The sequence below is a fragment of the Elephantulus edwardii genome, unplaced genomic scaffold (genome assembly GCF_000299155.1).
Source record: "Elephantulus edwardii isolate Elephantulus edwardi_28Jun2011 unplaced genomic scaffold, EleEdw1.0 scaffold00219, whole genome shotgun sequence".
Taxonomy (NCBI): Eukaryota; Metazoa; Chordata; class Mammalia; order Macroscelidea; family Macroscelididae; genus Elephantulus; species Elephantulus edwardii.
This window is the reverse complement of record NW_006399969.1, coordinates 4557318-4569167: the sequence shown is the minus strand read 5'-3', so window position 1 is coordinate 4569167 and position 11850 is coordinate 4557318. Positions and strand designations below refer to the sequence as shown.

The following is an 11850-nucleotide window of genomic DNA, read 5'->3' as shown; positions in this document are numbered from 1 at the left end:
AAAAAAACAACCTGGAACTGAACACAAAAGCAGAAAAGTTCACATTTTCTTTTTTAAGTTCTTATGTATTAAATGGTGGAGGGACAGCACAGGAGGGGAAAACTCTCTATGAGGTGGATTGATTCAGTGACTGGGGTAATTGGGATGGGTGTGTCAGAGGCAATACGATTGGCATAGGATAGAGCAGGGTTTAGGGCTGTTGTACATAGGGTTGCTATGAGTCGCAAACGACTTTATGGCACGTAACAACAATAACATGTATTAAATTGCATCAATTTACATCACAGATTTAAAAATAAGTACAGAGTACCTGATTCTTTTTTTTAATTCCACAAATATCTAGCATCCCAAAGTAACATGTAAACAAACCTCTATGCTGCTCAATACAACTTTCCAATCTCTACAATAAACTAAATAGTATCAGTTCTAATAGTTGACATTTTATGTAAGTTATGTTTTCATTCATTACTTTGACTGTATTAATACTGTAGCAAAGAGGGAAGATTTTCAACTACTGTATTTATTTAAAACAAATTGACAGGTTCAAGCACCTGTCTTCAGAAAAGCCAGCAGAATTTCTTAATATATTTTAAGTAAGACTTGGCCTAAGCCTTTAATACCTTCCTGAACAGCCATGCAACTAAACACTCCTAAGAGATGTTGCATAAGGGAGGAAAATGTAAAGCATTTTGCACTTTTCCCTGGATAACAGAAACAACATGAAACATATCCAGATCTTTCTGACTGAAAGGCTGTCATGTTTCACAAACTTGGCTCTATAAAACTAAAGACACTATAGATATATACTTACTATTTTTTAATAAAGTCTTGCTTCCTTCAAAATTTAGGAATGAATTTTTTCTGGTCAGTCATTTCAAGAAAATAATAAATAAAATAGAAAAGAATTAATTGTTTGCATATTTCTATTGAATAATGGAAAACATTTATACTTTGAGAGGCTCAGAAAATTCACTGTACACAATGAACAGCATATATACATTATCTGTGCAATTTTTCTTGGCCGAGGTATTTAAATGCAAGAGCTGCTCCAACATAAGAAGCCACATTCATTCTTGTCCAAATCCTTCTGTTTTTTCTATTGCAAAAAGAAGCTATTCCTTTAGTTGCTCATAACTCTTATAGGGTGGTAGATCCAAGCGATTAAAACATGTATGGCTTCTTGGTAACCAGATGTCTTTGCCAACTTTTTCAAGACAAATTTTTAGGCCATTACTTCCCATCAGCTCAGCAAATCCACCTAGAGATAAACTGCAGGTTTCGATGACAAACTGCAAGAATCACATTCTTACTTCATTGTCTGTCTCTTTCACAAACTGCCAAAACCAAATTATTTGTTTGCTGTTTGTTGTATAATGTCAGTAGACAGTGTTTCTTTGCCAATCTGCCAAGTCAACCTCTAGCATGCCACATAACATAACTTCTGATTCTTTTTTATCAAAATATTGTAGCTACTGAAGTGAAACAACTTCATTTAAACCATCAAGGAAAGCTTTAGTTTGCTCTTGTACTCTTTGAGAAAAAAGCCATCTGTCATCAGTCCAACATACTCATCTTTGTTCTCCTCAGTCACTAAGATATTAGAACCTCCCAACTTCAGATCATGTGATGTAACTTTTCCTAAAAACTCCAAGTCAACATAAAAGTACATTTCTAAGGCACATTCTTCAATGTAATTGTTCCGTATCTGGATAAGATAGTTATAAAATTCTATAAAAATCAATAGATTCCAAATCCTTGATAGTAAGTTTCTTACTTGTTTGTTGAATGGTAACGCAAAATCAGTGTTAATAAACTTTCCATGGAAAAGTGCCGTATCAATAAGGCTGTCATTGAAACAGAAGTATGAAAGATGATCGGGATTAATGGTTGATGCTGGATTAATCTACAGGCAGTAGTTGTTCTTGCCATCTTACTCAAATAAGCAATACATAGGGTTCAAAACTTCATGAGAAAGTAAAAAGAACATTCTCTTGTTAAACTCCATAACCAAGTCCTTCTTCTCCTCGAAATATTGCATATAATGACCTCCTCAAGTCATATGATTTTAATACCATAATATGTTGGAAGGAATCTTCAAACAATGTCTGGTGGAACAATTGATCTTCACATGACTAGGTAGTGCATTAGACACTGTAGTACCTGGCACAAATAATGGAAGTGAGCTAGTTTCCACCTAAAGCTGCATTCGTAAGTGATTTGTGGACCACCTTAGTCACAGATGACTTCACATTCCGAGGGTCTTTAAATGTTGTTCTTGTGCTATGGTCAACAAAGTATCAAACACCTTCTCTTATGTATCTGATCTCCCAGCTTTCTGGCAGGGTTCTTCATTCTATAGGCCTTGAGTTCTAGGGTTTTCCCTCTGGGTTGTTTTTGTATTATGATTCACAAAGTAAATCCTATTCTTTCAATCTACCTTTTTTTCCCTCAACCTGGTGGCAAAGGCCCATATGAGTAATTTTCTGCGGCTAACACAGAAGCCAAATAGAGGTGTCGTTGGTTGAACTGCATAACTCCCTGCAATTGGTTCCACTAAGACTGCCACCGTTCAAAGTTAGAGACAGACTCCATGGTCTTCCGCTGCCATGTTGTTCTTCTAGTGTTATGATTCAAATAGTAAACTCTTCCATGATCATCAACTCTTCTCTCCCAACCTGGAGGTAAAGGCTGTGGTCACTCCCTTGTTGTTGTTTGGGTGTTAAGATCCACATAATAAGTTCTACAATGAGGGTCTTTTCTCTGCTCCCACCCTGAGGGTAAAGTTTCTGTTTTGGTGTTTCCAGACTAAAAGTCATAAAGGTTCCACAGAGCCATTGAACTGTCTTATTTTGGCTGCTTCAAAAGCAGAACCATTTCCAGAAGTAGAGGTGAAAGGGTCTAAGGTATTTCTACCTTCAGATTCCAATGCTGCACTGGTAGAAGGAAGGCATTCGTTGTTTTCTGAGGAAGTTGGTCTTTCTTGAACCAAAGGGTCTTCAATAGTATCTTAAGACAATATTGCAGTCCTTGCGGTGCACTGATCATCCATTGGTGCAAATGAGGATGATTCTCCATTAACACTGCCATTGGCAGGCTCAGATGTTAGTGGTTTTAGAGCTGGTGTATTTTTGCATCTGGCAGCAACTTGAGATGGAGATGAAGGTGCGTCTTCTCCATCAGTTCTGGGCTAGAGTTTCAGCAGGTATCTATTCCATTGTTGTTGTTGTTGTTGTTATGTGCCGTCATTTGCGACTCATAATGACCCTATGTACAACAGCCCTAAACCCTGCTCTACCCTGTGCCAATCGCACTGCCTCTGACACACCCATCCCAATTACCCCAGTCACTGAATCAATCCATCTCATAGAGGGTCTTGGTCGTTGTCCTTGCTGAAGACTTTCTATTTTCATGTAAGGCATCACCATTTTGCTGTATTTCTATATTTGGAGATGAACTGCAGTTCGTTAGGTTTTCTGGTTCAACCTACCAATCCGTCAAGCACAATTGTTAATTCTCCAGTCTGCATGATACCATCCTTGTTTTCCAAGGAAAGTCTTCATTGTTCTTTTACTCTTTCCAATTTTCTATTGTGTACTAAGAGAGCTTGTTTCAAATCAACGCTTGCTCATCCTAACATAGCATCTGTGTGTTTTTTTTTCTTCAGTTCAATGAAAGAGACTTTATTGAGGGCTCTGGGTCATTGGGCTCAGAAGAAGGCCACCTGCAAGAGGCAAGGGAGCCAGTGAAGAGGGGGCTCTTATTTGACCTTCTTCTTGGGGCGCAGGTTGTTGGTGTGCCCACACTTCTTGCGGCAATTGACAGCACGGGGATGCAGGCGAGCATAACACTTGCGGCAGATTATCTTGTCGCAGTTGTATTTCTGGGCGAGCTGACGCAAGGAAGGTTCAATAATGCCACCACGGAGACGCAGCACCAGATGCAGGGTGGACTCTTTCTGGATGTTGTAGTCTGAGAGTGTACGGCCATCCTCTAGTTGTTTGCCCGCAAATATCAGACGCTGCTGGTCAGGAGGGATGCCCTCCTTGTCTTGGATTTTGGCTTTGACATTCTCGATGGTGTCACTGGGCTCGACCTCAAGAGTGATGGTCTTGCCCAAAGTCAGGGTCTTCACAAAGATCTGCATCTTTGCGTCTGCCACTCGGCCGCCTCGCTGAGCATCTGCTTTTAAAGTATGGTGTCCGCACTCGGAATTCCAGGGTGGTCTATGTGGTTACATTTACAGTAAGCCGTTCGTCCTATTTTGGATTTGAAGAACTACTGGATTTTGCTATTGTCTTAATTTCTCCATCTACAGTTACTTCAATATTTATATTAGTGTTCTAAATCAGTTCTTTTTTCCTTTTTAGTTTGGCATTAGAAGCAGTTATCTGTAACTGTAACCTTCCACTGTGGTTATTACTTATCTCAGACCTTGGTGAAGCAGTGGTCATGTCCCAAAATTCAGCTTAAACTATGTACCAAGAGTTGTGCCAGTCCTGGGGATATAAAAATGAGTAAGACACGAATCCTTCTTTCAAGGATCTCACAGTCCAGTGAAGAGACAAATCCCGTGTGAAGCCTTCGGCTCTAGGCAGCCATGGCAGCAGCGCCTCCTCCTCCTCTGGGTGCCCTCACCCTTCTGCGCCCCAAATCACCATCTCTCAGCAGGCCCGGGGGCGGGGGGGTTGCAGGAGATACCCAGATGTCGGCCCTGGCAGTCCAGGCCACCTGAAGCTTCTGGGAACCTGCCCACCCAGTTCCCCAGCTCGCAGGCTAGCTCTGCTCCCCCATCCCCTGCCAGGATATACCTCTGACAATTCTATCTTCTATGTCTCTGGTTCTGTGTTCCATCTCTTTAACTGTATTCATATGTCCTTCCGACATTTTTACAGCATCAGAAACATTGTTCCTCATATTCTGGTTGTGGTATTTTGTTTTTCCAGAGCCTCTAATGCCTCGTTTGTTTTATCTGCATTGTCTGGAATAATTTTTTTAAGTTCCTCTTGGTTTTTGTTTGCAGAATTCTATAATTCTTCGAGTTTGTCCTTTAACCATTGAAAATATTCAGTCATTGTTCTTTTGAATTCTATATGAGAAAGTTCCATCAGACTTTCTGGATTCAGGAAATCCATTGATACCGTGTCACTTTTTTTGGGTGTCATCTTATTTTGGGTTTGTGTAGGGTGTGAGGTAGTCTGTTTCCTCTGTGACACTGTTGTTGTTGAGTTTGTCATGCCTGAGGCCTGAGCACGTTCTTGATCTGAAAATCTTGGTTTAGAAAGTCTCTGCTCTAGAAGAGAGTGGGGCAGCTACCTTGCCTGAGTTTCCCTCTGAAGTTTTGACTCAAGGTAAAACTTTCTTCAGTTGAGGAGACATATGGCCTGTGAATTAACAGCCTTCACTAGCAGGCAATTGCTGCAGCTAGGCTAGTCAGGTCCAAGGTGCCCAGGGCTAAAGGAAGCTCAAGCTCTTAGAAGGGGTAGGAAATGGGCTCACCTGTGATACTGGTGTCCCTGTCACAGTTCAGAGGGGTGGCAGTGGGTCATCTTTCAGGTGGAGGGATATTGACATGTCAGGTCCAGGTCCTCCATGTGGCAGGGTTGGTGGTTGTGGGAGCATACTGGTGGTGAGACTCTGGGGTCAGATCCTGAAGGCAGTGGGGCCAGGGCAATCAGGCAGCTAGTGGAAGAATCCAGGCACTTGGACCAAGCTGTCCAGCAGCTGTTATGAGGGTCAGGTAGCAGGCCCTGGGCCACCAGGAGGCAAAGGGACCAGTAGCCTTCAAGCTAAGGGGTCTTAGTCTTGTACTCTAGGCAGGAGAGCAGTTCAGGCCACATTAAGAACTTTAGAAGACAAATACTGCTGATGACACAGCGGCTGCTGATGGCTGATGCATTATATTTTACCAATTCCTTCAGAACAGCTTGAACTTTCTCTTTCATTACCATTGCCTATTGACCATGTGATGTTTCATGAAATTCTTCTGTGTCAGCAAATTATTTTCTTTACAGCAACTCTATATAATCCTTCCATCTTCTTTTGAAGCTTCCTGGATTATTCAATAGTCTGTCCATAAATTCCTTTTTAAAAACTGCAACTCAAGACTTGTATTTGTTCTGCATTTCCTTAAGTGTAAGAAATCCTTAACGACTTCATCCCTTTTGATTTTCTGAAACCAATTCTTTGTACATTTCATTATAATACTTTGCATTATCTTCCTGTGCTGCCCCTTGTGCTGCCTCTTTTCATCTCCTAAACTTCCTGATTTCCTCCATTTGTTTGTTTCAATTAATTGTCAGGTCTGTTAGTCCAAATGATAATCTAAGTGTGCTCTATTGTACATAGGGTTTTTGAAGACCTGTAATTTCAGATTCGGATGGAAAATCCTTCTTCCTAGTCTGTCTCAATTTTCTGACAGACAAGCATTCTACAGAAAAAAGTAGATGAAAGACATTTACTAGTTAGAAAGGCCACTATTCAATGTTGCTGCCCACCTGGCTACATGTTTGCTTGGTTTTGGGTTTTGGGGTTTTTTGGTTGGTTTTTGTTTTGTTTTGTTTCGTTTTTAAATCGACCCTTTCCCTACTCCACTACCAACCCTTCCTACTTTTGCTTACAACATTCAACACTCATCTCCCATTGACCAGCCCCTGATGTGATGTCTTAATTCTCAAGCAATCATGATTTCTCTAATTCTGACCATATTATGCTGCTGTCAGCTTCTTATGATGCGGTCAGTATGACTTCAATTTAAAGTTCTTAAGTACAACTGTCATGTACAGCTTCTTTTCCTGGAAGATCCTGAGAAAAAGGTCTCTTAAACTTCCACTCCAAGATTGACTTCTTGTGGGTTAATACCATTTGTCTTCTGTTTGCAGCCTGGTGCTGATGCAAGCGGATGGCTTCTTAGTAGAGAAAATGTGTCCTCCAGGACCAGTGTACAACTTTTGTTTCATGGCCTTCGGGCCCAAAACTAAATCTCTGGCAAATGGCGACCTTCTGTCTTTCCTTGGGGTACCTGAAAGAGGCGTGGAGATGAGGAAAGCTCCAAACAATATCATCGATATCACATGCAAGCAAGATTCTGCTGAAACTTATCCAAAAACGTTTGGACAATATGTCAACAGAGAACTGCCAGATGTGCCAGATGTGTCAGATGTGCAGGCTGGATTTAGAAGCGGTCGCGGTACTAGGGATATTATAGCAAATGTAAAATGGATTTTGGTAGAAAGCAGAAAATAACAGAAGAATGTCTATCTGTCTTTCATTGACTATGCAAAGACTTTTGACTGTGTGGATCACAACAAGCTATGGCTGACTCTGAGAAGAATGGGAATCCCAGAACATTTGATTGTGCTAATGTGAAACCTATACTTGGACCAGGAGAAAGTTGTCAGAACAAAGCAGGGAGACACTGGCTGGTTCAAAATAACAAAAGGGGTCTGTCAGGGATGTATTTTGTCCCCATACCTTTTCAATCTGTATGCAGAACAGATCATCTGAGACACTGGGCTTTACAAGGAGGAATATGGCATCAGGATTGGTGCAAGAATCGTCAACAACCTGCGTTATGCAGATGACACAACCCTGCATGCTGAAACTGGGGAGGACCTGAAGCGCATGCTGCAGAAGGTCAAAGACTGCAGTCTTCAATATGGATTGAAGCTCAATATCAAAAAAACAAAGATTCTCACCATTGGGCCAATTGGCAGCATCAGTATGGATGGTGAAGAGATTGAGATAGTTAACAGTTTTAGTTTGCTTGGCTCCACAGTCAACACTCTTGGTAACAGTAGCCAGGAGATCAGGAGACAAATTGCATTGGGAAAGTCAGTGGTGAGGGACCTCTCAAGAGTACTGAAGTGCAACGACATCAGGCTGGAGACTAAGGTGCGCCTGATCCAGGCTATAGTCTTTGCAATTACATGCTATGCATCAGAGAGTTGGACAGTAACTAGGGAGGATAGAAAGGGAATTGATGCCTTTGAGCTGTGGTGCTGGAGAAGAGTGTTGAATATACCATGGACTGCTAGGAGAACAAACAGGTTTGTCCTGGAGAGGGTGAAGCCAGAATGCTCCTTGGAGTCAAGGATTCTGAAGCTTCCTCTGACATACTTTGGACATGTTGCAAGGAGGGACTTGTCCTTGGAGAGGGACATCATGTTTAGGAGAGTGGAGGGACGGCACAGGAGAGGAAGACCATTGATGAGATGGATCCATTCTGTGAGTGGAGTGGTGGGAATGAATGTGTTTGAGACAGCGAGGTTGGCACACTATAGAACAGTGTTTAGGGCTCTTGTACATAGGGTCACTATGAGTCACAAATGACTCTATGGCACATAACAACAACAACAATGTTTGTTTACAACAACAACACGTTTGTTTCTCAGCATTCTAGTGCAATGTTCTGGGTGTCTTCTGGCATCCCTCTCAGTCTTTTCTTCCTCCTCTATCTTTGTAATGACCTTTTGTTTTCTGAATGGATGATGTTCTTTACATCATCCCATCACCTTTTCTGTTCTTCATTCAGCCTGTAGAGAGTTGAGTACCTCCCATTTGTGAACACACCTAATAACTGACTGACTGACTGACTGACTGACTGACTGACTGAATACTTCTGGAGTTTTGTGCCTTCCAGAATGCATGTGAAGAATTCCTCCATACAGCTTCCCAGGATGTAATTATCATGAACAGTCCTCCCCTGACCACTATCTCATTGCCTACTAGTCAGAACCAACACTAAGTTAACAATTCATGGTTTGTTGTTGTTGTTGTTAAGTGTCATCTAGACAGTGTCCTTAATACAACACTTAGGAACACTCTATAGACTTATTTTGGGGGGGAGTCTGTTGTTATTTTTGGTCTGTAAGTTACTCTGGAGGGATTTTTTTATCTTCCTCTTTCAGAGCCCCTGGTGAATTTGAATTGCCTGCCTTTTTTATGGCAACACATCTTATTGATACTGTTTTAAAGTCCAATCACATTGAATACAGCTCATAGTGACTCTATGAACAAAGATCTGAACCCGATCCTATCCTATGCCAACCACACAATTTCTGATGCACTCAACTCCATTGCTGCAGCCATTGTGTCAATCCATTTGTGTGAGGGTTTCCTCTCTTTTGCAGTCTCCCCACCTATTCCATGCATGATATATTCCTCTCCAAGGACTAACTTTGCCTAGTAAAAGCTTTAGGAAGATCTCTAACATAGGCCCCTTTCTAAAGTTGGACTGGTGAGTAGTGTGCTTAAGGTATGCAATGAGAACGACAAAAGAAAAAGTTAATTTCCAGGAATACCATGCCTGGGTATCAGGAACAGTATGGGGTTACCGCAGGATTCATTGTGTTTGATCCCAGGTATTACTGCAGCCATCTGCCTCCATCTGTGCTGTGCCCAGTAGCCCTCATCTCTGTGACCCCTCAGATGTGGCTACTGCAGTCTCCCTACTCCTTCCTCTCCTGGGATTTGAAAAGCATTAGGGACAACGTGTAGCTCTGCCTTGCTATGCAGACTCAGGAATCCTGGTTCAGGCCCTGGGGATAAGGAGGCAAATACTGCCCAGATGATTAATGACTTTATGAGTGGAACAGTTATTCAATTTCCTGATTTTCTACTAAATGGAGTCAGGTGTAGTCCATAATCAAGTTATCTATGTCTTCTCTTTTTTTCCTACCTTTTGTTAAGTTTCCATTGGCTTGTCAATTTTATTGACCCTTTCAAAAAACCAGTTCCAGGTCTTATTGGTGGTTTCAATTGTTTTTTTCTGTTTTTTATCTCATTGCTTTCAGCTCTTGTTCTTATAATTTCTTTTCTTTTATAGGTTGTAGGATTAGATTGTTGTTCTTTTTCTATTTGCTGAAGGTGTTGAGTTAGACGACTGTTTCTTCTTCTTTCTTCCTTTTTTATGTGTGTTCCTATTTCTGTGAACTGGCCCCCGAGGACTGCCTTAGCTGTGTCTCAGAGATTTTGGTAAGTTGTATGTTCATTACCATTTGTTACAAGGAACTTTTTTATTCTGTTTCTGTTATATCCCAATCATGCTCTAGCTGAGAGTTACTCAATATCTACATCAATGGTTTTGTAAGTTTTACTCTCCTGTGGTTAATGTCTAGTTTTATGACATTGTGATCTGAGAAGATACTTTGTATTAATTCAATGTTTATTTAATTTGTTGAGGCTTGCTTTGTGTTTTATAATATATGATTAATTCTGGAGAATGTACCATGTGTGCTTGAAAAGAAAGTTAATTGAGTTTTAGTTGAACGCAGTACCCTGAATACATTCACAAAGTCAAGTTGGCTGATTGTATAGTTTAGATCTTCTGCATCTTTGTTGAGTTTCTTTTCAGTTCACCTATCCTTTGGTGATAGTGGTGTATTGAAATCTCCCATCACTACTGTGGTGCTAATTTTCTCTTCAATTCTGTTAACTGTTGTTTTATGTATTTTTCAGGTCTATCATTTGGTGTCTTAATATTGACCAAGATTATGTCTTCTTGATCTGTTGTGCATTTAATCAGTATGTAACACCCTTCTTTATCTTAGATGGTGGTTTTCATTCTGAAATCTATTTTATTAGTGATTAGTATTGCTGCTTCTGCTTTTTTGAGGTTGCTATTTGCTTCGTATTTTTTTCCCAGACTTTGATTTTGAGTCTATATTTCTCTTCTTTTTCTAGATGTGTTTCTTGTAAGCAACATATTGATGGGGTTTGTTTTCTTATCTCTTCTGCTATTCTTTTTCTCTTAATTGGTGCATTTAGTCCATTCACATTAAGTGTGATTATTGTGTGGTCAAGTTTTATTTTTGCCATTTTTCTTTGTTTCTTTTACTTTTGTTTCTGGTTACTATGGTCCATGCACTTTCCTTTGGTGTCTTCATGTGCAGGACTTCACTTAATATGTCTTGTTGTTTAGTCTTAAAATTCCTTAAGTTCCTTCTTTTCTGCATAGAATCTGATTTCCCCTTCATATTTGTTGGAGAACTTTGCTGGGTAAAAGGATCCTTGGCTGGCAAGTATTACCATTTACATTTCTGTATACGGCATCCCATTGTTTTCTAGCTTGTATGGTTTCTGCAGAGAAATCAAAACTTAATCTTTGTTTCTCCCTTGTAGGTTACTCTTTGTTTGTCTCATGTTGCTTTTAGAATTCCATCCCTACCTTTTAATTTGGAGTATTTGGCTATGGTATGTCTTGGTGTTTTTCTTTTGGGGTCTAGTCTATTTGCTTCTCGAATGTGGTTTCCACCATTCTTCAACATACCTGGGGAATTTTCTTCGAGTACTTCTTCCACAATCTCAGTGATTTCTCTGCCACTACCCTGAATGCTGAATAAAGTTGCAACTGGGTTCATAATTTCTAGACGCTGAAGTATAAAGATTCAAATCACATCATTCATAGAATAAAAGAAATGAGGGGATAAAGAGTCCTGAGTTTAGAGTGCACAAGTGAGAAGAAGGTAGATGTAAAAGTATGTGTCTAATAGAAGGAATGAGCTAATACCTGGAAATCCTAGATCTCTTTTAAAGTATATCGTCTCTTGAAACATAGTTTCCGGAATTTCATGTGGTTTCAGAGCTTATAGAACGATCAGGAAGGCTTTTTATGGGGAGGGATAGTTTTTTTTTCTTGATTTTTCTTATTGGATTGCTTACAAAGTTAATATATATCGTGTTTCACACTATTTATTCACAGTGTGTTTCATACCATCATTCTCATACATTATGGGGGGGGTTGCGCTTTTTCCATTTTTAATTTTTTTTTATTTTAATGAACATTTACAGAGACTGGATTTTCATTCATTCATTATTGCACACTTATCTCCCTGCCTACTCCTCCCCGCAATT

The 11850-nt window shown here is 40.3% G+C and overlaps 1 protein-coding gene and 1 pseudogene across 1 annotated transcript in view; both read right to left on the bottom strand.

Moving 5' to 3' along the window:
- The window catches only part of LOC102845234, a 115083-nt gene that overhangs the window by 85524 nt on the left and 17709 nt on the right, over positions 1–11850 (bottom strand). The window contains exon 5 of the mRNA XM_006898079.1: positions 11267–11369. Coding sequence (XP_006898141.1) covers positions 11267–11369 — 103 coding nt within the window. The remainder of the gene's footprint in view (positions 1–11266; positions 11370–11850) is intronic.
- On the bottom strand, positions 3758–4165 carry LOC102867783 (annotated as a pseudogene).